This window comes from Helicoverpa zea, chromosome 17 (assembly GCF_022581195.2).
Source record: "Helicoverpa zea isolate HzStark_Cry1AcR chromosome 17, ilHelZeax1.1, whole genome shotgun sequence".
Classification (NCBI taxonomy): domain Eukaryota; kingdom Metazoa; phylum Arthropoda; class Insecta; order Lepidoptera; family Noctuidae; genus Helicoverpa; species Helicoverpa zea.
Window position 1 is genome coordinate 9275400 of NC_061468.1, and position 26031 is coordinate 9301430.

The window sequence follows — 26031 nt, forward strand, 5'->3', positions numbered from 1 at the left end:
ACCTATTTTTGCTAGAAACTACATAAAATAATTCACATTTTATAAAAAATATGTTACGGGAACATGAATTGATGGTGAAAGTACTTATATTTTGGTTTATTTCTGTATAAAAACCTATATTTAGAAATAAATGTTGTTTACAATAACATGTTATATTGGCATAGTGCTGTGCAGTTGTCATAATAGTATCGATATAATATCCACTTAATAAGTCTGCTTTTACAAATTTTAACATCAGAACTTACTGTCCCTAAGACACTGAGCCCTCAGAGTTGTGTATTATTTTCAACAAAACATCAGTTAAAAACATTTTGATTAAAAAGGCGTATTATAAAATTCAGGATTTTAAAGACATATTTTATTGAAAATAATATGTTTTGCCTTTTTATTTTCACATGATGCTTCTACGGCGACCACGGGCACGGCAGTGCTTCCGCACAGACGAGCAAATCGGAATGCAAGTTGCAATATTTGCTTGAGAACTTAGTTACCGAGTATAGGTTTCGAATTGTATAAATATTTTTTTCTTAGCACTAAAATTGTTTTGTACAATCGATTAATACATAATTAGCTCCATTTGCATTATATAACTTTCTCATGAATAGCTTGAAAACGATTTTAAATTATTGTATTTTTTTTAAGAGAGTATCTCCTTATGGCGTTTCTTGCGGATTCTTCTTCATAGGACCGAATCTTTGGCACCCTGCAACTAGTCTGTCGTGAAAGAACTTTCATAGGGCTATTTGAAATAATAAATAATTACTTTGCCTGTTTTTTTTTTTTTTCAAAGGTATCACCCTACTGAAATGACTCCTCCCATTTGGTTGATGTTGTTGAGGTTATTAGTATCAGTGAAGTTAATGTGATAGTTAGTTCTATGACGAAGAGATTATTTATACTCGGTTATTTTTATGCACCCAGTAAGACTCGTACATACTTCTAACTAGAATACAATATCGATATTTGTTGAATCCGGTAGCGGTACAACCCTAGTAATGGCAGCCATTTTAGTTACTACTGCAGACTGACAGTAGGTGTGCATGTTTTTTTCGTGACATTTCCTGTCCCTATACTTATATGTCAATGGATTTGAACACTGAACCCTTGTTTACCCCTGAATTGAATACTCAACTTTTTGAAAGAAGAAAATGGCAATTATGATTTCTGCTCATGTCTTCTGAAAACGAAACAAAGCTCCATAATGTCACGTTCGAGGCTGACAATTTGCTGTTGTCATCTCAAAATTTAACAATAGCCAATTTTAGCCACCTATTGCAGTTTTTTATATAATAAACTATGCACCAAATCCTTTGTTACCAAATATTCTAGAACTTATCAGGATGGCTCACGCCTTCTACACGGACGCGGCCGAAAGGTCGGAGCGCCGCAACCGAAAATGGTACCAGAACAACTTACTGAAAGTATTGCAGGCCGCTAAAGAGAACCAAGTGCGGGAAATCGATGCATCCATCGTTCTCGCTGAGGAACTTATGCGGGTAAGGTTTACGCTTTTATGTGAGATCGGGCCTATGCACACCACGTTTTTTAAACGCGCCGTCGACACTTCCACGACGCGCGTTTGCATCGCGTCTGCATCGCTACAAACGCGCGTCGACGGCGCGTTTAAAAACGCGGTGTGCATAGGCCCTTAGTGACTATCAGGTTTTCCATGGTAGGCACCGCAGTATAAGGGACGGTTTTATGCTACGACAAAATCTCACCGGTAGTTTCTGATTTTCGCGTTCAAGCGAACTCTTCAGCCTTATAGATAGTATTAGGTGTGGGTATACTTATATAAGAAATGATATTATTAGAAGTATGACTAACAAGTCTTATGACTAATTAACTGCTTATTTGAATACAATTTCACCTATTTCGTTATATCAAATGATGATGTGTCCTCCTAGCCGCTAGCCGATAGTCGGCAACGGCTGTTCTCATATAAGAGATCAGTCAACTACGTAGGCCATTTATTATAGTGAACAAGCATTTGCGCAGACACAGGGACACTCATTATTCCGATCTAGTATGTGGGTCCTCACAACTTGATATAAAAAAAATCGTTATAGCGCCTGGACGAACCTCTGGAGCCACCGACCGTAGTCCCGATGCGTCAGGTTAAGCCCACAGAAGAGGACGGCATGATGTTGCCCGTAGAACAAGAAGTACTGGACATTCTCCATAAGAGCACGGAGAAAGGCGCCGTTTACAAATATTTGAATGAAAGATACAAAAAAGCTCCAGAGGATAAGTTAGTAATACCTACATTTATATCATTTTAGTCAATTTTCAACTTTGTTCATCAATGTTTGCCTCTTATGTGGAACCAGAAGTAACAATACTTCTGTAATTAGCGGCGATACTGGTTTTAATTCTTTGGTTAACAGTATAACGATGGTAAGCCATTTCCAGAGATGGTAATTTCCGTTGGCATGTGCAGGTACCTATACCGCGTGGTGACGAGCTGGGACTACGGCTGGCAGCAGCGGGCCGCGCGGCAGCGGGCGCGGGACGTGCACCGCGGCCGCAGCTTCGTGCTGCGCCACACCTTCTACCGCCGCAGCAACGCCGCGCCCGACCCGCCGCACTACGCCTCGCCCAGCGGCGGCCAGACCTCCATCTGCAGCGAGTACTCCTGCAATCTCTACTGAAGCCGCCAACATTCCCACCTACTGGCTCAGTCTACTCCTCCTGCACATGATGAACAGCAACGACCCCAACCTCGGCTACAAGATACTCGTCAAGATCGTGCTGTTCCTGATCAAAACGGAAAAGTTCATCGCAGTCACCACCAAACTCAATCCACCAATAATAAGGGGTCTTATATTCTGTTTAAACTGTGTAAATAACAGACGATATATAGCAAAAAACATATATTTTATAATTTTATTATTTACAATAATTCAACTTTTATTTACATATTAACAGCAGCAAGTGTACCCTCTGTCTAAGGCCACATCTAACTGTTCGAAAGGGAATTACTAAAATAAAATATGTGTACAGATTTCTTTCAATTTTGATTTTACGAAAGATTGTGTGATTCAAGTGTCGGTGCGTTCGATTTCAATAGAAGTCGTTTCGTGATAAAGAAAACGGTTGTCTCTACATTATATTACAAAAATAATATGAACATGGAAAGATATCAACAGTTATTGTGACAAACTATGTAGTGAAACAATCTATTGAGACCGACTGCAACAACAAAATGCTACTATAAAATTAATTAACCAGCATATCAACAATATCCGCTCACTCCTAACAAGTTACTAAGGAAATAACTAATAAAATAAAAGTTAAGATTAATAATAATAAATATGAGACGTTTTGTTCTTTCTCAGGTTCATATTTTGACACATTATGTACAATTAATTTATATATCAGTCCGTATTATCTGCATAAACAATTAAAATTTTAAAATGTTTGCCCACAATTCAACTGTGTATTGTGCAAAATAAGACAATGTATTATGCTCTCTCTCCTTTGGCGCGTTGTCTTCGGGTACTTGAGGAAGTGTGGCCCCGTCACCAGCGGCGGGGGAAGCCGGGAAACATTACTGCTACATCTAAAATCTTCTACTGGCATTCACAATCACTGAATTTACACAAGAAAGCAATAAAACTATGAAATCTCACTATGGAGATAACTCAGGCAGTTTGGAAGACAACTGCACTCACAACTAATTGCATTACACCTCAAATTGTACATTAGGCAGTAAATTAAGTGCATGTTGATGTTGATTTGCAGTCAGTCTACAAACGAACTTTAAATTTAACTCTAACAACATTCTTAGAAATTCCGAATCATTTCCATTAAACCGAATCTTAAAAAAATACTTTTCGAAAATAACCCTCCATATTTTGAGTCAATTAAAATGTCATTAGATACTGGTCACGGTAACTTCCCCCTGGCGTCGCTTCACGTGTGATGACGTTAAATGAATGAGATCAGACACAATATATGAGAACCGATATACAACAGTATCGCGACACACACCGGTGCACTCACGATACACCCAGACACATACTCGTCTGATATGATATTATTGTCACAACTTACAAACTCAACAATCACTCAAGATGATAACCTATCATGTACAATGCATAACAAACCAATTCTAAACCACACCGAGTCTCAACCGGAGACAAATGAAGGCGAAATCGGTTCAGTAACATATCGATGACATTTGGGATACAATTGAGCACTAACCATTGCCGTACAAGCCTAACAGATGAACCCAAGTGTGAGGATGTATGATGAGGATGATGTTAATTGACGGTTGCGATGAAGCTCGAGTACGCGGCACGGGGTAGCACTAGAGTGTCACAGTCACTGGCACAGCACTGACGCACTAGGAGCGGTCGGGCGGCGGGCCGGCCGGCCGGGGCACAGCACGGGCACTAGAGCACTAGGAGCGGTCGGGCGGAGCTATGGCGGGCGGCGGGCCGGCCGTCCAGTGCACGAGCGCGTGCTGCGGCAGCTGCGTCGCTTGGAAGTGGTCCTTCAGCAGCGCCTGCGAGAAGTTGCAGTGCATCTGGTACGCCTCGTTCTCGCGCTCCGAGTCGCCCGCCAGCCGGTACAGGTCTGTCGGAAACACCACCATTAAAGATCGAAGATTTAGAAAACCATCACACACAAATATAATAGGAAATCCTAGCTAATTCGTTCCTTGTAGACATCGACAAAAACACATAGGAATTTGTGAGGAGTGAGCGTTTTGGGGGCTGTCTTATGAAATTTTTTTAACGTTCGAAAAGTCTGTTTTGCAGCCAAATTTGAATAAATGATTTGTTTTGTTTTTTTTTTTTTGACCAGGCAGAGAATGAAGTTATAAATACAAAAAATATCGAACAAAACTCCTTCCATCCTGAACAAATTTCTGTAAACCATCCTCTATTATATGTTACACCTACCTTTCAGTATAGCTGAAGCCCACAACTGCACATGCACGTCGGGTATCTTGCTGGCGAGCTGCATGGCGGGCGTCACCATGTTCATGCTCTCGCGCGAGTTGTTGATGGACAGGAATATGTGTCCCAGCAGCACGAGCGAGCATGACGTCAGCCGGTTCAGGTCTTCCGCGTTCGCCATCTTTAGAGTCTCGCGGAGGTACCTCCTGTAATAATGAATGAGTTGGTAAGTTGTGATAATGTTCAGTGAAATATTTATTGGTTTTAAAGTTGAGGGGGAAATTTAAAATGAGGAGTTATTGCTATTGATAGACAAGACTTCTAATTTAAGTACGAGAAAATTTTCTACAAGCAAAGTTTTTTGTCAGGAAAAATAAGTCTCAAAAACTGCAAACATTCTTAAAATATTTTTGTCTAAATAACATTAAGATAAAATATTTCACTAAGTACAATATTCTATCATTATGTAAAACACTGTTTTATACTCAGCTACCATCACTAACGACTGAAAGCTGACCCTGGAAAAAATTTAAGGTGCGTCTACATCTGGCGAATGTGCCGCGGGCATTCTCAGTTGCGGCTCGTGAGCTGCGCGCATCACGGCAATGGTTTTGTGCAAGGCTCGAACAACAATGCAAAGCCTGATGTGGACGCACCCTCAAAAAATAGCTAGACACTGTGAATTATGTCACAGTCTAAGAGAAAATAGCTTACTTGGCCTCGTTGTACCGCGCCTGGAAGAAGGCCTGCAGGCCCAGCACGTAGTAGGACGCCGCCCGCAGCCCGTGCGCGTACGTCGGCAGCGACTCCGGCCGCACCTACGCACAGACACGGTAATATTATGAATAAACTGAATTCATCTCCTGGTTTCACCCGCCTCCAGAGGGAAGTAAGTCTCGTCCATGAATAAAAGTAGCCTCAAAAATATCAGAACTGACATAAAACCTCAGAAATAGTAAAACATTCAAAGAATATAAATTTGTTTATTAAATTATAATTATTAAATAAACTTTTAATTTATTTGGTAGGTTAATAACACGGGGAACTAAATAATTGAGAATAGTAATTTTTTAAAATGCTGATTATACAATAATATGTTCGAAAAAAAAAAAAGGAATTTTAAGTTACGCGCCGTTATAATTTCTTTTAGGCATAAAGATTGACTTACTTGTTCCATAAGTATTGTGAGTTCGCTGTCCCGTCGCCCTCGTAAATATACAATAGCCAGGTTAAGTTTCGCGAACATCCATAAATCTCTTTCTTGTGACATCTGAAAATTATAGAAAAATTAAGGAAGATGGTAGAAAGAGTAACAGGCGTGACTTTGGATAAACATACAAAATGAAACTTTATTTATTACACAATAGATACTCTATAAATGTCACGGACCAAGTCATCATACCTGGCATGGCGAATGACAAGTCCGTCTTTTAGAGATAACCTTAAAATAATGGACACATATTTTTTGTTTTCTCTCACAAATAAATAACAAAAAAGATTCGACACGAATTTTGTGTTACGTCACTTTATAGTACAAAGTTTACATAGCCGTGATGTCAAAACTCTCAATCTATGTTAAAATTTATTTTATTTCTCAATCTATTTTAGCCCTGTAGTCACGCTTATTATCAGATTAGGATGAAAAGACAGTTTTGTATAGATGTAAAGCGACTCACATTAATGGCAGTGTGGAACTGCGCCTCGGCGGCGTCCATGCAGTTCATGGACATGGCGTACAGCCCCAGCAGGCAGTGCAGCTGCGGCGTGTGCAGGGCTGCCGTCGCCGCTGTACATAGAACAATGCCATTGTAACACACGTCAAGATACGTTTTCATATCAAGTAGATAACCCAGTGAACGAACAACCGATGGCCGATGGAACGAAAAGCATCGAATCTCGGAAAATATGGGACCACGACGAGAATCGTGGGTGGGTGCTAGACTGAGGACAGCGCGAACCGGTTCTTTGGAAACCAATGAGGGAGGTTCTAAATTCAAAAGAAGTTGCCACGCAGCGCCGCGTGCTCCACCAGCGCCATGCGCAGGCGCCACTAGACAGTATACTCACGCTCAGGCGCCTGTGTGAGCAGATGCGCGGCGCGGGCTATCTCGTGCAGCGCATGCGCCTTGCCGCCCGCCACCAGGCGGCACAGCGCCGCGTGCTCCACCAGCGCCATGCGCAGGCGCCACTAGACAGTATACTCACGCTCAGGCGCCTGTGTGAGCAGATGCGCGGCGCGGGCTATCTCGTGCAGCGCATGCGCCTTGCCGCCCGCCACCAGGCGGCACAGCGCCGCGTGCTCCACCAGCGCCATGCGCAGGCGCCACTAGACAGTATACTCACGCTCAGGCGCCTGTGTGAGCAGATGCGCGGCGCGGGCTATCTCGTGCAGCGCATGCGCCTTGCCGCCCGCCACCAGGCGGCACAGCGCCGCGTGCTCCACCAGCGCCATGCGCAGGCGCCACTAGACAGTATACTCACGCTCAGGCGCCTGTGTGAGCAGATGCGCGGCGCGGGCTATCTCGTGCAGCGCATGCGCCTTGCCGCCCGCCACCAGGCGGCACAGCGCCGCGTGCTCCACCAGCGCCATGCGCAGGCGCCACTAGACAGTATACTCACGCTCAGGCGCCTGTGTGAGCAGATGCGCGGCGCGGGCTATCTCGTGCAGCGCATGCGCCTTGCCGCCCGCCACCAGGCGGCACAGCGCCGCGTGCTCCACCAGCGCCATGCGCAGGCGCCACTAGACAGTATACTCACGCTCAGGCGCCTGTGTGAGCAGATGCGCGGCGCGGGCTATCTCGTGCAGCGCATGCGCCTTGCCGCCCGCCACCAGGCGGCACAGCGCCGCGTGCTCCACCAGCGCCATGCGCAGGCGCCACTAGACAGTATACTCACGCTCAGGCGCCTGTGTGAGCAGATGCGCGGCGCGGGCTATCTCGTGCAGCGCATGCGCCTTGCCGCCCGCCACCAGGCGGCACAGCGCCGCGTGCTCCACCAGCGCCATGCGCAGGCGCCACTAGACAGTATACTCACGCTCAGGCGCCTGTGTGAGCAGATGCGCGGCGCGGGCTATCTCGTGCAGCGCATGCGCCTTGCCGCCCGCCACCAGGCGGCACAGCGCCGCGTGCTCCACCAGCGCCATGCGCAGGCGCCACTAGACAGTATACTCACGCTCAGGCGCCTGTGTGAGCAGATGCGCGGCGCGGGCTATCTCGTGCAGCGCATGCGCCTTGCCGCCCGCCACCAGGCGGCACAGCGCCGCGTGCTCCACCAGCGCCATGCGCAGGCGCCACTAGACAGTATACTCACGCTCAGGCGCCTGTGTGAGCAGATGCGCGGCGCGGGCTATCTCGTGCAGCGCATGCGCCTTGCCGCCCGCCACCAGGCGGCACAGCGCCGCGTGCTCCACCAGCGCCATGCGCAGGCGCCACGCCAAGATGGCGCCCTTCCGGCTCCGCGCCTGCTCTCTCTCCTCCTTCTCGCACTTGTCTTTTTCGTCGCTTGATTTTGCTGTTTGAAAAATTTGACACTTTAATACAAACACTAACTCAAACTCAAAATATTTATTTGCATGTTAAGGTTGTACAGTTCTTAGATACAGGTTTATATTCACTAGGAAATAGACTAATCGTTACCGCGTAAAAAAGTTTCACTTTAAAATGGGAACTAAAATGTGAGACAAGTAAAACTGATCGGCGATTATAAATTCACATAAAATATCACAAATTAAAACAATAGTACATTAAATGAAACAGAAACTCACAAGTAAGCTTATCGATCTGCGCGAGCGCCTTTTCAGTGTACTTGTGTGCCTTCTCCATGTAGCCGGCCTGCGCCGAGTGCATCACGGTGACCAGGTATACCAGCACGTACAGCTGCTGCCGGGACAGCCACACGAACGACTCGCCTTGCGCCGTGCCGCATACCGCTAAACATATGTTATGCTATTCTATAACCTATCTACCCGGTATTAGAGATTGAAATTTGACGTCATTTACATGAATCTTTCAATCTCTAATCGCAAAAAACGGATAGATATTTTACAGAAAACCATCGAAAGCGCCGTTTTATGGCTAACTGTGTGTGTCGTCCATTAAGTTATGCCGAAGGACATTCAAACTTATCCTGTATGAATACAACGTAAGTAATGTTATTGCAAATGTGTGGCGGGATGTCCAGCAGACATATAGGTTTCAAATTGTCATGTAATGGGATTACAAGAGTAAGTCTCAGAATAAGACGACGTAATAGATTGGATTCTGTTAAAACTATGGTGAATCTTCTTGGTTTACGATATCGTGACTAAAATACAGTGTGGAGATTCTGCAGGACCATCTTACTGTCAAAATCCTACATTACTGTATATATATGTATTATGCAAAGGTATTATAACTAGAGATAAGTAGAAGTGTGTCACTTACCGTCATCATCTGGCCACGTCGGCGCCATGATCGTCTGTATGCTCTGCTGCAGCTGCTTGAGGCACGGCTTCACGCTCTTCACCTGCCCCGCCATTAAGTAGTGACATACCTGACGACAAATACTGTTGTTATGTTCTGACCATTTTTTGGTGCATTTGACAGTTGCTGTTAGTTATGTAGTACAATCAAAGGTATTTTGCCTTGTGAACTAACAGCTTTCAACTGAAATCTATCATCTATCTATACTGATATTATGCAGCTGTAGTTAGTTTGCAAGTTTGCTTCAAGTGGCTAATCTCAGGTGGGGTGGATGTAACCCACGTGTTTTGAGCACGTCCATCCGATATTTAGATAAAAATTCACATTCATTCAGGTACATAAGCAACTGGGGAACTAAGGGAGAATAATACGTATGTAAGGGAGTACATAGAGGTATGTTTATCTACAGGGGGAGGACATTAGGGAGTACATATGGGTAGTACAGAAGGAAGTCAATATTTGAATAAAGAAGCGCGTAGGGGAAGTACATTAGGCAGTACTTAGCATGAGGGACTACATAAGGGAGAACATGGGGATTAGGATTTTTTTTTACACAACTTCAAAAGTCAATTACATAAATCGTTGTAGGCATTCCTTGCAAAGTAAACGTAAAAATAAAGGGAATTTATAAGGGTAGTAATTAAGGGAGATGATAACAAACTCTTAGGCCTCGGCCTCGAATTTTGCGGGCAGCGGGGCGACAGCGGCGGCGGCGCGGGAGCGGCAGGATCTTACGCGTATAATCAAATGGACCGGCCCTCGAATACAGCGGCGCGGGAGCGGGCAACGAGCGGTGCACTCCAGTCAAGCGGTGACCGCCCGCGCCGCCGCCGCTGCCGCCCCGCTGCCCGCAAAATTCGAGGCCGAGGCCTTAATTGCATCTCTAACAAGAATACATTTATGTACACACAAGTACCAGTTTAAGGATAAATAAAGATATATTTTTACATTTGTATACCAACAACTAACCTTGCTATGTTGTTTTAATAAGTCTATTGTCTTACAAGTTATAATGAAGGTTCTATTGATTGTTTAACATAGGTACTTTTTGCCAATTTCTTAGAACTCACTTGAGATGTTTCTTATGATATAATTAACTTTACATTGACAGTAAGTAAATTGCTCTTGTATGTACATATTTATATTTACATATTCAATTTGCATGATTAGTAGATATAAGTAGAAGTTGGGGACTTTGTCCTTATTTTAATTTTAGAATGCTCGCAAACAATTTGGGGGTCTTATCCCATAAACTCATATTCATAAAAAATATCGCCACTTTTTTTTTATTTAAATAGAGAGCCACATTATTTAACAAGAGTCATATAGGCTATATATTCTGGTACGGGAAGCAATTCTCGGGGCACAAATGAAACCGCGCAACACAGCTAATATAAAAAAAACATACCTGCAGTACAAGGAAGAAGACTTTAAGGTACTCTTTCTGGTGAACACTGCCGGTCCAGGCGTCCACTAGGTGTCCCGCCTGGTTCAAAAGTGGTAACACTTCTGTGATCCTTTTGTCTATTAATAACAGCTGCAACAAAAATAAAACTTGTTTATTTGTTATACAAGATTAATTTATAACTTTGATGGTAGATGGCAGCACTGAGGTTTACAGATTGAATTTTCTAATAAGTATCTCATAAATCTCTTTAAACATAGCCGTTTTCTTTTTAAATTGACTCTCCCTTGGTGATTGGGAAGTAGAGAGTATGTAATAATGGCTTCTTTGGACATTTGAAACACCAAGTTACATATTTTGGCAGTTACACATTGTACTTAGGGTAGGCTACATGGAATTTACACCCAATTGATCAAATCAGTGATTTGACAGCTGGTTATTGTTAAACTTAGTAACATGGTGCAACCCATGTTGAATATGTTGGGAAAAAATATATACACTTACCATAACCCTACTGAGTAAGAAAAGGACGCGTGTGTAAGCCACATTGGATATCTGTGCATAATCCACTCCAACGCCTAGCAAACTGCTTGCCACCTCATACTCCTTCTCAGTTGCGTGGATTTGCTGAAAGTAATCTCATGTTTAGACTTGTTACAATTTATACTAGATTTATAAGCTGTGCTTTTGTTTATTTGATATTGACTGTTGTGTTAATTTTTTAAACCTCAGTTGATGAACAGAAAATTAAAAATCATAAGTATGGAATTGGCCAATAAAGTCCAGTCAGATAGTTGCCCTATACGTATTACGTACATAGGAAGGATTTAATGATCTTCAAATCACCAAAACTTTTTAATAACTTAACAAGTGAAAAGTATAATTAAAAAAAAAGACATTATCAATAATTATTTAGTACATAATTTTTTTTTGTTTATTTACATAGCACAAATAAGGATAAAAACTAAAAAATACAAAACATGAATTGCTATAGTTATTACCAACATAAAACCAACAGGAAATGACATGCATTTAAAATGCAATATAATGGTGGTGCAATATAATAAATAATTTGACAAAAACAAGCGATATAAATTATTTTAACCATAACATAGTAAGAAAGTCAATTTCAAATATTCTATTCTGAAGTAAAAGTTCATAAACAAAAAGAAAATCATAAATAAAAAAAAGATAGAAAATGCTATATGATAGTAAACAACTTCTGTAGTTGTATAAACCAATCACTTGAGTCAAAACAATTAAATTGATTGCACCAGTGTTATCATTAGTAGTAAACAAGACCAATTAAAGTGATGACTGAATCTTATTTCCTTAGAAAATGTTCTATAACAAGTACATACACAAGATCACAATATAATGCAATTATATCTTCATTACTGCAATAAATTTAGTTCAAATATACACAGAGAAGGATTTGTTTATTTATCAATAATCATGTAAACACTAATAACACTTCATGTAGAGCAAAAGGTTATGTAAATGACATAGAACATGTACTTACTGCCAGTTGGAATATAAGTCTGCAGTGCCAGTACACACTGTGCTGTGACAACTCAATGGCCTTCCGTAGGATGGGCTTTGAATGTGACGGCTGGCCCTGGGCCTCAAACAGATCTGCCAGCACACTTGCTGCCTCGAACTTAACATCGTCAAACCCATTGATAGTCTGTGACATGCACCACTGAAACCACAACACTGTTTAATCACCATATGACCCACTTCAACTTTGTTTACATACTTTGAGAAAGTAGTATCTTATAGGGCTAAACATGTTCATATGTTACAGGTACAGCCCGCGGTGCTGATTGATTCTTCTTCTGAACACGTAATACTCCCAAACTGTACGAATAACAACAAAAAAAACTTACACTCTGCTCTAAATGCGTTCTCGCCAAGTCGATGTTTTTGGTGTGTGTCAAAAGAATATTTCCAAGTTGTAAATGTGTCCTGGCTTCGACTCTTTGTGGTGGTTTGAAATTAAATACGGCTTGTAGGCACTGGATGCAACTTTTTATGTCAGGAGGATTCGATGTACGGAAATGTTCTGCTAAACCAAGTAAAGAAATATACCAAGCGTCCTGCGTTGACGCCATTTTGACATTTCTGCTTGGAGGGAACGATGTTGCCAGACTAAAATCTCGCAGTGCAAGATTAGAGTAGTAATACAAAGTGATGAACAAAAACCGTAAACAGAAAGAAGACGGATCACAATCCATACAAAATTGCCCCACGTCCTATAACAATGTGACGTATCTCAAAAAAAAGATAAAAATGTTTAAAAAAATATGGCATACTCTCTAATTCATTTTTTTTACACCTTCATACGAAAAAAATGCTTTAAAAATTCTTCAGGCGCTGTTATGAAAACATCGTTCATAGAACTATGAATGGACTATTTTATTAAATTATTTTTTTGTTTGATAGGGTATACCTCACAGGTGGTCTCATAATCATCAGGTCAGGATCTGATGATGGAAACCCTGAGAAATTCAGGGCAACTTTTGAAAGTTGTAGGCATGCGCAGGATAAAAACTTGACTGTAAGATGTATGTCTTATAACACTACGCAACAGTGAAAATTCGGAGCTAACCTGATGATGGAGACGAAAGAAGGTCGAGGGAACTCGACAACTGAATATGTAAACTACCTCGTGTTTGGGCTTGTATTATTTGTATTGAATAGACCTTTGCAACAGTGAAGGTTTGGAGCTAATCCGATGATGAAGACCAGAGAAGGTCGGGGGGACTCGACAACAAAATATGTAAACTACCTCAGAAGTCGGTGTCTAATGGATGTACCTAAGTTTATATCCCCACCGACTTCTTCCTATTTTTGGCTTTTCAGTGACAAGCACAGTTGTCACTATCCGCATAAGTGGAAAGTTCTCATCAATACGAATAATATAAGCCCAAACACGAGGTAGTTCACATATTCAGTTGTCGAGTTCCCTCGCTCTTCTCTGGTCTCCATCATCAGATCAAATCCAAACCTTCACTGTTGCAAAGGTCTATTCAATACAAATAATACAAGCCCAAACACGAGGTAGTTCACATATTCAGTTGTCGAGTTCCCTCGACCTACTTTCGTTTCCATCATCAGGTCAGCTTCAAATCTTCACTGTTGCATATTGTTATAAGACATACACCTTATAGTCAAGTTTTTATTCTTCGCATGCCTACAACTTTCAAAAGTTGCCCTGAATTTCTCAGGGTTTCCATCATCAGATCCTGACCTGATGATTATGGGACCACCTATGAGGTATACTCTATCAAACAAAAAAACAATTTAATAAAATAGTCCATTAATAGTTCTATGAACGACGTTTTCATAACAGCGCCTGAACAATTTTTAAAGCATTTTTTTCGTATGAAGGTGTAAAAAAAATGAATTAGAGAGTATGCCATATTTTTTTAAACATTTTTATCTTTTTTTTGAGATACGTCACATTGTTATAGGACGTGGGGCAATTTTGATCCATCTTCTTAAATCGTTTTACAGAATAGTAATACTAATGTGTTCATGGCTGATTGTCAGCCGCTGGTGGCTATCACGCAGCGGGCCCAGCAGGGCCAAGACCCGCCAGTGCTGCGGGATTATTCGCAAGAGTTACTGTTACCCTGGTACATAAAAGGCCTATGAAGGAATACGATGGATTTTTAGTAAGCCTGACATTCTGGCGGGATGTTGAATTGATGATTTTGCCATCGATAAAAAAAGCCTTGGTGGCTTTCCGTCTAAATAAATCATCCAGTTACGCAAGACAAATCTCTTTTCCCTCTTATAGCCCGATAGAACGGAAGAGTGTATCACCAACTACCAGACCGATTTCGGCTATATTTTATACTAGCTTCTGTCAGCGGGTTCACCCGCATCCCGTGAGAACTAGTTCCCGTACCGGGATAAAAAGTAGCCTGTAGCCTTCCTCGATAAATGGGCTATCTAACACTGAAAGAAATTTTCAAATCGGACCAGTAGTTCCTGAGATTAGCGCGTTCAAACAAACAGACATACAAACTCTTCAGCTTTATAATATTAGTATAGATGCGGTTCGAGCAGGTAGAATAGGTAGGTATTTAAAGTTTCATGTCCGCTTTGAACTTGTTTTAAGCGTCAGCCTATACTTAGTCTTCCTCGATAAAAGGGATAATTTCAATAGCTTTAAAAATCTGTCGTCGTTTCAGAGCCAAGCGCGACCAAGCACAGCTCTTCAGCTTGGGTTATTCCCGTTCGGTAACACCCATTCGTGAACTCTGTTGACCATCGGGAAAAAGTTTCGTTCGTTCACAGTGTTGACGAACGCTACTTATTATTTCGGGTAATTCCCGTTCGGTAACACCTTTCGTTCGTGTCATCAACACTGTTGACGATCGGGAAAAAAGTTTCCTTCGTTCACAGTGTCCATGAATGCTGGTTTTTATTTGTTTGAATTTTTAAAATGTTTTAATGGATTATATTAGATCTTTTAAAATACAATTGACTAGAAAATAAAAAAATGGCCTTATCATGTTCATAATAACCATTTTACACTTTAAAAATCCATGACGTTTTATTTTTATTTCTATATTTTAAAAATAAAAACCAGCATTCATGGACACTGCGAACGAACGAAACTTTTTTTCCCGATCGTCAACAGTGTTGACGACAGGAACGAAAGGTTACCGAACAGGAATTACCCGAAATAATAAGTAGCGTTCGTCAACACTGTGAACGAACGAAACTTTTTTTTCCCCGATCGTCCAGTGTCGACGAAAGGGTGTTACCGAGCGGAAATAACCTTCAGCTTTATAATATTGGTAAGTATGTAGGTATCAAATCACACTATTGGTATTGGTACTATTTATCCCTACATCTTCAATAGCAATTAGGATTGTTTAAGAAAAAGTTCCTCACTTTCAGTATAATACATGACCTACACCACATTTACAGGTTATGTAGGTACCTCACTAATTATTATTAACACAAGGTTATAAATAATAAAACAACAATTTAGTTGTACTTAGTTGTTAGGTTTATTCATCAATGGTAAGTGCACCAGTGTTGATGTCATTGATGAGGTCATGAGGAGGCCTGCCCTCAACTGTGCAGCCGACGGACTGTGCGGTACCGAGGATCTCCTTGACTGTGCCGGACAGGTAGCGGGCCATTGATCTGGCTCTCATGGTCTTGGCAATAGTGATAACATCCTCAAGAGTGATGTTGCCGTTGTGCTTGACTGAAATTGGAAGAAGGAAATAGTTAATATTCATTCATAAATCATCATCATCCTCCTGCCCTTATCCTAATCTGCTGACATCTCACAAGTAACATTCTTTCTTACCATATCTACTTTCACACAATCCATCCATCATTTTGTATATTATTTCAAATATTGATTCACAAATACATGAAATAAATATTTGGGGATACAATATTATGCAGATTCTATTTTTTAGCAATATAATAAAACTGTTATTTAGGGGGTCAGGGAACTATGAAAAGGTAAGTAGGTATAATCTTTATAGCCTTGATACATACTGTTCTTCTGCTTCTTGCGGTCACGTGGGGGCTCCTTCAGTGCTCTGATGATGAGGGCAGCAGCAGAGGGCACCACAGAGATCTGGGCCTGTCTGTTCTGTACGATCAGCTGCACAGTGATCTTGAGTCCTTTCCAGTCGCTGGTGGCTTTGGCAATGTCGTCACCAACCTTCTTGGGGGACTGTGAGTGGAAATAAGTTAGTAAGACATTTTATATAGTTTACAAGATGTTTACAGGTTTTGTTGACATTTTGTATAATTTATAAGAACTTTTGTAGGAGATAATTATTGCACCATGTAAGTCCATCACAGCAACTTGTTTAGTTGTCAGGTATAGTGAGATATCCATGGATTTAAAGTTATGAATTGTAGCTAGATCCTTCTGTAATTAACAGATTATTAATTATTTCAACTTTAATATTATGCTGACTTAGAAAATAGAGGGTTTATAAAATAAATATTTGAAAACTTACAGTATGTCGCTAGAGGAGTCATAGTACCTAGAAAGCATGGCAGTCACATTGCCTGGTCCGCGACTCCTTATTGGACATTCGGAGTAGCCGCGACAGGGAAATTATCCTGAGTCGCGGGTTCCTTCCATCCGCCACCCGGAAGGACGCGCCTGGTAGGGAGGCACCCCCCAGGATGATCAACTTTACAGCGAGACAACTAGATTTCGAAACTGTCCAACTCCATATGGAGAATCATCAAAACAAGTTACATTTATATGAAATAATCTATCAGAACAAGAAGTAAATCACGCTAGCAGCAAGTATATCGAGTTGTCTCTGTCTTTACCAATTAATGGTATTGTTATCAATAGGTGTTCGGACTGCCATGCCAAGTTTATAGGTTAGGATTCTATAAACATTACTTTTTATGTAGAAATTTACTCACCAGACCAAGAGGACCGATTTTAGGGGCCAAGGAAGAAGTAGCACCAACTTCTCCACCCACGCATCGCAGGTTTACTGTAAAATAACACACACAATGTGAAGAACACTATCACTCAAGAACCGGTCATGTTTCCCACTGGTACAAACTCTTACCGATTTTAATTTCATTTGGATCGAACTTAGGCGGCATTGTGCTGTATTTTTAAAATACAAATTAAAGTATTTTAAACTATTCCAAGGCGATTAACTTGGATTAAAAAGGCGAACTGCTATCGAACGTTCTGCAACGTTGACAGCTCACCGGAAAAAGAAATTGTCAGAAACTGGGACACAAAATCTTGATTTGACAGGTTTCAACTTTTTTTATCTGCTATATGGAAAAAGGTCTTTTGAGCACAGCCAAAGGATTATTAACTCTGATATAGAGTCATCTTGCATTAAGGCTCGAGCAGACCGGATGCGTATGCGTAACCACGCGCGTAGTCACGCGCGTAGTTACGGCGTAACCATGAGTTGTAATGTATGGAAATGTATGAGACAGGCCACACCGCTTGCGTAACGACGCGCGTGTCTACGTTACGCAAGCGGTGTGGCCTGTCTCATACATTTCCATACATTACAACTCATGGTTACGCCGTAACTACGCGCGTGACTACGCGCGTGGTTACGCATACGCATCCGGTCTGCTCGAGCCTTTAATCAAAATATGTTTGACTAACGACCCTTTCGGTTATAAGCGCATTATATGATATACTACAATTCGCTACATGAATTCTCTCTACCTATAAGCGAAAACCCATACAGTTTTTGATTTTTGTATAATAAATTAAATTCTATTCTACGAAACTACAATTTTCGTGTGTCTTCATGTCTTCATAATTTTATGTATTCGTATATGTCATAAGAACTGAATCAATAAATCTTAGTAAGAAAATAATTCGAATTTCCTATCGATTCGGTAAATCACAAAAAATCGATATCCACTTAAAAATAGTCGATTTTATAAAAATCAATGTCAAGTTGTTTGATAACATCACTACAGCTGTCTATGAATGATGTGATTCTGTATGAATTTCTGATTGTGGCTTTTCTCAGTGTAATTTTCTTCGATCAATCATTGTATTTCGTTAAGTGTTTTAGTATAATAACCAACTAATCATGGCTAACGACGATGCAGTGCTTAAACAGTATCTTTCAAAGTACAAACATCGCGACTACACGGCTCGTGAAGTAGCTAATTTGATTCAAGTGTACAGAAGTTTGACCTATCGTCTGGAAGCCTTTGTGTTCAACAACGGCGCTAGGAAAGACCTGCTGAACCTGGAAGGTACTATCCCTGTTAATTATAAAGGCGCATTTTACAACATCCCTGTATGTATCTGGCTCATGGACACTCATCCCCAAAATGCGCCGCTGTGTTTCGTGAAACCCACGTCAGACATGTCTATTAAAGTTTCAAAATATGTAGACAGCAACGGCAAAGTATATCTACCATTTTTACACGAATGGTCGGGTAATGGCTCCACTTTGCAGAAGCTTATTCAGTGCATGGTTACTGCCTTTGGAGAGCTGCCTCCGGTTTATTCAAAGCCGCGTAATGACACAAGAGCGCCTTACCCGGTTAATTCCTTCATGCCACAGCCGACCGGATATCCATTCCCGCAGGGAGCCCCACCAGGTTTCCCAGCACCTCCTTATCCAACAACATCTAATCTGCCTTATCCGAGTTATGGGGCGCCATATCCTGGTGCAGTGGGGGGTACCAATGGCTTGTCCTACCCTCCTGTCGCTTCAGCTACTCCATACCCACCGGCAGCAGGCTATGGACCTGGTACAGCAGATGTCGCTGGCGGAACTATCACAGAGGAACATATCAAAGCATCTCTCTTATCTGCTGTGGAAGACAAACTACGAAGGAGGCTTAAGGAACAATCTCTCCAATCTCAGGCAGAATTGGAAACCCTTCGTCGCACACAGCAGGAGCTCCGTGAAGGGAAGTCTCGTCTAGAAGATATTCTTTCAAGATTACAGAGGGAAAGAGCAGAATTAGATAAAAATGTGACAATATTGCAGGAGAAAGAGAAAGAATTGCATACTGCTATAGACCGCTTGCAGGAACAAGAGGGCATTGATGTGGATGAGGCAGTTGTGACCACTGCTCCCCTGTACTCACAGCTGTTGAATGCTTTCGCTGAAGAAGCTACTCTGGAAGATGCTATATACTACATGGGAGAGGCATTACGCAAAGAGGTTATTGACTTGGACACGTTCTTGAAGCAAGTGCGCACCCTGGCCCGCCGACAGTTCACCCTGCGTGCCCTGATGCACAAGTGTCGGCAGAAGGCTCAGCTGGCGTGCTAATAGTGGCGTCGTTTCTGGCAATGTACCCATAAATTCTTGCCAGAAATGAAATACTCTGTGATTTGTATGTAAACGGTGATGAGTCATACTGTAAAGTTGCATCATGTTGTGGACTTGTTGAGGGCAATTTAGGTTAATGCCTTCAGAACTATATAACTATAACTATACTATCCTGGTTTATAACCTATATCTATTTCCTGTATGTCTTAAATATGTATATGTCTTGACAGCAGAGATGAAGCATGCATATAGTTATTGTACAATTTTATGGTAATTCCTGGCTTACACTTAGAGAGCAGCATAAAATAGAAAGCAAAAGACTTATAATAGATTGATCTGCAATAACTCAAGACTCATAACAAACATGATAAAAACAAGTTATTGTGTTTACACGAAGTCTTTGCTTATATTTTATGTGCCATTTCTATAAAATAAAAGTAAGTAAGCATGCAAAAATGTAAATAAACTATTATCCAAATGTCTTTGGAATCCGTTTTATTATCATAATGGTGTATCTTATTCCAAATTATAAGATCCACACTGCAGTATGAATTTTGATTCATTTTGGTGTAGAAAACCTCATTTATCACATTCAATGGTTATCATAAAAGTGCATAATGCAAGTTCTATTGTTATGCACTGTGTATCTAGGATATTTGCATTTATTATGTAATCATAGACTAGAACATAGATGTAACTTGTCACTTATTAGTCCCTGTATCTTAGACATACTTATTTACCATCATTATAGCAAGTAAACCTTAGTAAAATAGTATCAAAATCAAAATTTTCAGCTAACTAATACAGCTGTAGTTTTCCTAAAACTTTGTCTTGAGACTCAATTTAGACCTGAGATGTTATCAAGTCAGTTTCAAATCAAAAACTATTTGATGTGTTTATCAGTGAGGGGATTCCTTGTAGCCCATTAAATAAATGTTATATTGATAGCTAGATAAAACATTAAGTGAGGGACGAGGCAGACAGACAGATAGTGAGGCAGATGTTATATATTTATCTCTAACCAGTTTTACTTCAAAGGAAATAGCTTAGAGATAACAATGTAGTTTATTTGTGTGACTTTGATGGAAGCTTTTTAACCACAAAAATAAATTACAAGTTTATATATTGCAACTGTTTTATAGTTTTTTTGCTATTACAATATCATATCGAGACAAAATATTGCGTATCAAAGAATTTGGGAGCAATTCACACCGTGGCCTGCAAGGATATAAATCTACTTGTTTCTATGTATTATTTGCTGAAAGGCAACAGTAACTCCTTAAACATGCAAATAAAGATAAATAGGAGTTTATCACGTGTTTAAAAAAACTGAAGAATTTCCCTTAATCACGTGACATAGTAAGACCAATGGTATTCAATAGCCTTCAAATATTTCTGAAATGTAAAAACTCAGCAGTTGCTCTGGTGTGCTTTGCATCCAAAATGCAGGGTTGTCGTAGTTAAGTGGTAGACAATAATACGAACATCATCATAAACCGAAGTGCTATAGGGTGTTGTGATCTGGTTGTAAATCATTGTGCCATGTCGAGGCAAGGAATGCATAGTAACTAATATTTACTATTTTGTAAACTCCTACATTTTGTTTATGTATTTATTTATGTAGGCAGATTTCTTTAAGTTCAAGATGGATAAACTAATGGCTGGCGCTGTTAAATGTTCACTGACCTATAAAAACCTAGACGAAGTGTAGTGCCCTTTTATACACATAAATAAATAAATATAATGATTTCTGACACTTACGCGAATATTAGACATTTAAATAAAACTACTTTTACGGATTTTATCGCGTTATATTAATATTATTTAATCCCGACGTTTCGGATCCTTTACAGCATCCATGGTCACGGGCAGACTAAGGTGTTGGTCGTCTTGATATATTAGTTACAAACAGCTACCCTACCAACGGCGGATCCAGGGGGTAGGTCACAAGGTCATGACCCCCCCCTGGGCCAGGTTCAGGACCTAAGAGGACTAATAATTGAAATGGTTAAACACGATGTTTTTGTTATAAGTATAAGATAATTTTTATTCCGAGTGAATAGGTAGAGTATTTTTGCTGAAGAATTCGTGCTCGCAACGCTCGCTCTCTATTCTTTATTTACTCTTTATCCGTACCCAAAAGGAGGAAACGGGACCCTGTTACTAAGAATCCGCTGTCCGGATTGTCTACATTACATGCTGTATCTCATGCAGGGCCGTCTTAACCTATGGTACAGGGTGTGCGAATAACCCGGGCGCCTCGGTCTCAGGGGCGCCGCGGGACGCCCCACCACCAGGAAATTTCGAAGAAATTACACCCGTTCGATAAGGAAGTTCCACATTGTATCAATGATACTGACAAAAAAGCCGCCTTCGCTTTGTTGGATTGATCATTTTGATTATTTTTAACTTTTAACATCCTCCAACTAAGTGAAAAAATTCTAGCTCGCTACGCTCGCGAGTAAATGACTATGTCTGTGTTGTATTTCTGATTGTTTATTATTTTTATTGACGCACCGAATCAACGAACACAAATGGCACTCGCTCTAATCACGGTTCCTTTTTATTTGTACGTAATTCCCAGTCTGATTTGTGAGTCTTCAAACAAATAATCTAAAAAAGTTCGCGCTCGCTGCGCTCGCGGCTACTTGTTGCTTTACAATGTACTTAATCAGGTGCTTTTGTGTCGTAGGCTCAAAAAATTTCGCGCTCGCTTCGCTCGCGCAATATGAAGTTATCAAGGCAGGATACATAATATATAATTACCTTGCCTTGATAACTTCATAAGTCAAATATAGCAAAAAAAAATATATTAATGGAGTCCTCAAAAACAAAACAGTTTGCGCTTCCGACTGCTTGTTACTTTACAGCGGTTTTTAAAACATATAAACTTTTTGTGTCCCAAAATTAAAAAATTTGCGCGCTCGCTTCGCTCGCGCTAATTTTTACAATTACGTTGTCCTATCTCGAATTTCATAACTTAAATCTGGCCAACAGTTTGAGCCTATAATGATTTGGGAACATTTTAACCTACCAAAAAAGTGACTTTCGTTCGAACGTTCTTATTTATATTCCTTGTAAAGTACTTCGATCAATATGTACTACTCATAATCTTTCATAGATACATAGATGGCGCTTGGGTGATGATTGCACCCAGGCGCTACATGAGCTAGAGACGGCCCTAATCTCATGAACCCTTACCAATAGTAAGACAATTGAAGTTTTCACAGAAAATGTTTTACTGTTGCTGCAATAAAAAACGTACGCGCCCTTTTCTGCGTACACAATACTTTTCAAACGTTAAGTCTTCAACCTGAAAAAAATCTCGCGCTTGCTATGATCGCGCTTTCTTGTATTTGTGCTGTATATTTGTTATACAGCAAGAAAGCATTTTCATCTACTTTTAGTCCTCGAACTGAATAAAAATTTTCGCGCACGCTTTTTTCAATTTCGCATCTCTGATTATGTCCAAGAAATCGCGTTCGCTCAGCTCGGACCATTTTCTAGATAAAAAAACTTTTTTTAACCTTAGTCCTCGACCTGAACACAAAATTTTCGCGGTCGCTTCGCTCGCGCTTTTTTGTTTGGCACCTGTGTGTAGTGTATGAATATGTACGAGAAATTGCGCTCACTCTGCTCGGGCCATTTTCTATATGAAAACACTTTTCTTAACATTCGTAAAAATTTCGAGCTCGCTCCGTACGTATTTACTGTATTTATACTACTACTTTTAATATTAAAAGAAGTATACGCTACAATATAATATTTTTTGTGACTTGACCATGACTGGGTGACCCCCCCCTGGCGCCGAAGCTGGATCCGCCCTTGTACCCTACATCTTGTTGATTATTATTGACAATCCGATTCACGCAAAACGAGCTCACTGTATCCATAGGTCGAGCAGTTGTAGGCTTGGATTTTGATTTAATAGTTTCTATGATGGGATTCCAAGCAGGTGGTATGCACCAGCCATCTTCTCTATTGAAATTTGGATGTTTTTTAATTTCAATAGCCTCGCGAATCATCCTAGGTAGGAATCGGTTTTCTCTTGCAAGGACTTGTGGTTTATCAAATCTGATGTAATGCTGGGCCTTGTCTAGTGTGTGTTCACAAACACAACAAGACAGACAACAAGACAGTCAGCAGTTTGTGAACACACACTAGACAAGGCCCAGCATTACATCAGATTTGATAAACCACAAGTCCTTGCAAGAGAAAACCGATTCCTACCTAGGATGATTCGCGAGGCTATTGAAATTAAAAAACATCCAAATTTCAATAGAGAAGATGGCTGGTGCATACCACCTGCTTGGAATCCCATCATAGAAACTATTAAATCAAAATCCAAGCCTACAACTGCTCGACCTATGGATACAGTGAGCTCGTTTTGCGTGAATCGGATTGTCAATAATAATCAACAAAATGTAGGGTAGCTGTTTGTAACTAATATATCAAGACGACCAACACCTTAGTCTGCCCGTGACCATGGATGCTGTAAAGGATCCGAAACGTCGGGATTAAATAATATTAATATAACGCGATAAAATCCGTAAAAGTAGTTTTATTTAAATAAATATAAAGTAAGTTAGTGGCACATTAATTACGCAATTGAATAATTAGCTTTAACCATATCTTGGTGTTAGCATACGATATTTTTATGTGTTATATAAATCTTAGCAAGTACAGTCAACAAAAAATATTATGCAGGTAGATCTGAAATACTAATAATTACAGTTACAAAAACAAGATCAATATTTTGGTATCACTCTAGAATAGAATCCGACCTTCATATGTTATTCAGCCGACAGTCTTGAATATTTAATAAGACATGATGCTATGCGTCCTCTTTTTATCCATCAATATAATATATAGGTCAGCGGCCGATGTAAATGATCGTTTAAGGCTCATGTTCTTATAGGTTTTTGTCGCCAGTCTTACTAAGAATATCATTAGCCTGTATGCTGTGGTTTTTGTTGACTGTACAGCTCGTCTTGTAGTTAACGGTCAAGATAATAGCGCCGTCGTAGTCATGATGTCATCGAGCGATCAATCTGCACATAATATAGGCACTTTGCCGTTAATAAATAGGTCTACTTATATACTCTAAACAATGATTGACTTTGAAAGAAATTGCATGCTGACTCCTTGACTATTTCAGTAGAATTTAATCTTAGTTTAAGACTATTTAGGATGCATATACTTTCGCAATGAACGTTTGCGTGACGCTAGTAATTATCGATTATATTGAAGTTATAGTTGGCAAGCAATTTTTTTCAATGTCTACAGAATTGTCTCTCGTTTCTATCGAGTTACCCCGCAATGTATGTAGGCTCTGCACTACTAAGACTGTGTAAATAAGATCTTATAAGTAAAAAAATATAACTGAATATTACTCATTGAAAACTCTTATATTAGTAGTGATAAAAATGGTGTTACGAATTGTTTAAATGTAGCGTTATTTCATATATTCTTGTTTATAATAATTGTCTATTTAATGTAAGTCACTGTTTTCACTAATTTGAGAAGCGTTGTAGAAACAATTGTCACGTTGTAGAAGAATAAATGCAATTTATTTAATCGATTTTGTTTAAGGTATGGCGATTGCTTTGTTCCTTCTTTGTACAGCTTATTGTATATTATATTTTATGTATTTAGATTCAAATTGTAACTGGATTTTTGCATGACGAATATTTTGTTTGATACACTACACTGTTACAATGATTATGCCCCAACACTGTTGTTATTTGAATTCTTCTAAGTTGTATATTATGTTGTCATGCGAAAGTCCCGTCAGATGCCCTTGTTTGTGTATTGATAAACCACCTTTCTAAACTGGCAGAATAGGTGATCAATTAAGCTATATCGTATAGATTTCAATCAAGAAATCGGGTCGAAGCTTGATATCAGACGACGCCTGATTAAGAGATATTCTGTGAATCAACCCTCTTACAATAAGAATATCTATAGGTGACTAATTCACTTTACACATAGTGTGCGATAAAATATTATCGTGTTAACTTTTACCAATACACAACCAGGTGCCGGCATTCAAAGAGATAAACTGTTAATCATTTTTGTATCTTGACGAATGTAAATAGTTTAAGTTTGCATTGCATATAATCGGCGCTGACTGATATTTGTCACAATAAATGCGAAAATAGCAAGATGATGTTTTATTGGTAGTCAAGAATCTTATTTTCATCCATACTAATAAACAGGGAACATTTTTTTTGGACAAGGTGGAGAGACGACCTTATAAAGGTCGCCGGAACACACTGGATGTAGGTCGCCTCCAACAGGTATCTGTGGAGATCTAAGGGGGAGGCCTATGTTCAGCAGTGGACGTCCTATGGCTGAGATGATGACAATGATTTTTTTTGTTATTAGGTTCACTAAAGGCTCCAAAGGCTCCTTCAAGCTAAATCATAGGCGATATTCTGTCATAGCATAGGAAGAATTTACCCCAG

At 40.2% G+C, this 26031-nt stretch overlaps 4 protein-coding genes across 4 annotated transcripts; 2 read left to right on the forward strand and 2 right to left on the reverse strand.

Annotated features, from left to right (window-relative positions):
- The first annotated feature begins 993 nt into the window (after positions 1-993).
- On the forward strand, positions 994-3007 carry LOC124638154. Its single transcript, XM_047175037.1, has 3 exons — positions 994-1496; positions 2070-2251; positions 2441-3007. Exons 1-3 carry the CDS (start codon positions 1341-1343, stop codon positions 2649-2651), a joined length of 549 nt encoding a protein of 182 aa, XP_047030993.1. The 5' UTR covers positions 994-1340; the 3' UTR covers positions 2652-3007.
- Positions 2859-12914, reverse strand: LOC124638153 (MAU2 chromatid cohesion factor homolog). The gene is made up of 12 exons (XM_047175036.1): positions 12662-12914; positions 12295-12474; positions 11277-11399; positions 10776-10904; positions 9329-9437; positions 8671-8835; positions 8217-8417; positions 6584-6693; positions 6076-6177; positions 5622-5725; positions 4911-5113; positions 2859-4581 (listed from the first exon to the last, which is right to left on the reverse strand). The coding sequence occupies exons 1-12, from the start codon at positions 12884-12886 to the stop codon at positions 4406-4408; spliced, it is 1827 nt and encodes a 608-aa protein (XP_047030992.1). The 5' UTR covers positions 12887-12914; the 3' UTR covers positions 2859-4405.
- A 2864-nt stretch (positions 12915-15778) lies between these two features.
- LOC124638373 (60S ribosomal protein L12) lies at positions 15779-17529 on the reverse strand. Its single transcript, XM_047175321.1, has 4 exons — positions 17357-17529; positions 17205-17278; positions 16308-16488; positions 15779-16005 (listed from the first exon to the last, which is right to left on the reverse strand). The coding sequence occupies exons 1-4, from the start codon at positions 17391-17393 to the stop codon at positions 15803-15805; spliced, it is 495 nt and encodes a 164-aa protein (XP_047031277.1). The 5' UTR covers positions 17394-17529; the 3' UTR covers positions 15779-15802.
- A 711-nt stretch (positions 17530-18240) lies between these two features.
- Positions 18241-25728, forward strand: LOC124638136 (tumor susceptibility gene 101 protein). The gene is made up of 2 exons (XM_047175012.1): positions 18241-21298; positions 24134-25728. The coding sequence occupies exon 1, from the start codon at positions 18362-18364 to the stop codon at positions 19562-19564; it is 1203 nt and encodes a 400-aa protein (XP_047030968.1). The 5' UTR covers positions 18241-18361; the 3' UTR covers positions 19565-21298; positions 24134-25728.
- Positions 25729-26031: the final 303 nt, after the last annotated feature.

Excerpts from the sequence above, each read along its gene's own strand:
- LOC124638154 (XM_047175037.1), top strand. The coding sequence starts at position 1,341 with ATGGCTCACGCCTTCTACACGGACGCGGCCGAAAGGTCGGAGCGCCGC. Across the intron at positions 1,497-2,069 it reads TCGCTGAGGAACTTATGCGG|CGCCTGGACGAACCTCTGGA; the intron begins GTAAGGTTTACG and ends AAATCGTTATAG. Across the intron at positions 2,252-2,440 it reads AAAAAAGCTCCAGAGGATAA|GTACCTATACCGCGTGGTGA; the intron begins GTTAGTAATACC and ends TGGCATGTGCAG.
- LOC124638153 (XM_047175036.1), bottom strand. The coding sequence starts at position 12,886 with ATGGCGTCAACGCAGGACGCTTGGTATATTTCTTTACTTGGTTTAGCA. Across the intron at positions 10,905-11,276 it reads TCTTACTCAGTAGGGTTATG|CTGTTATTAATAGACAAAAG; the intron begins GTAAGTGTATAT and ends TTTTTGTTGCAG. Across the intron at positions 5,114-5,621 it reads GCGCGGTACAACGAGGCCAA|GAGGTACCTCCGCGAGACTC; the intron begins GTAAGCTATTTT and ends TCATTATTACAG.
- LOC124638373 (XM_047175321.1), bottom strand. The coding sequence starts at position 17,393 with ATGCCGCCTAAGTTCGATCCAAATGAAATTAAAATCG. Across the intron at positions 16,489-17,204 it reads AAATCGGTCCTCTTGGTCTG|TCCCCCAAGAAGGTTGGTGA; the intron begins GTGAGTAAATTT and ends TTCCACTCACAG. Across the intron at positions 16,006-16,307 it reads CCGCAAGAAGCAGAAGAACA|TCAAGCACAACGGCAACATC; the intron begins GTATGTATCAAG and ends TTCCAATTTCAG.
- LOC124638136 (XM_047175012.1), top strand. The coding sequence starts at position 18,362 with ATGGCTAACGACGATGCAGTGCTTAAACAGTATCTTTCAAAGTACAAA.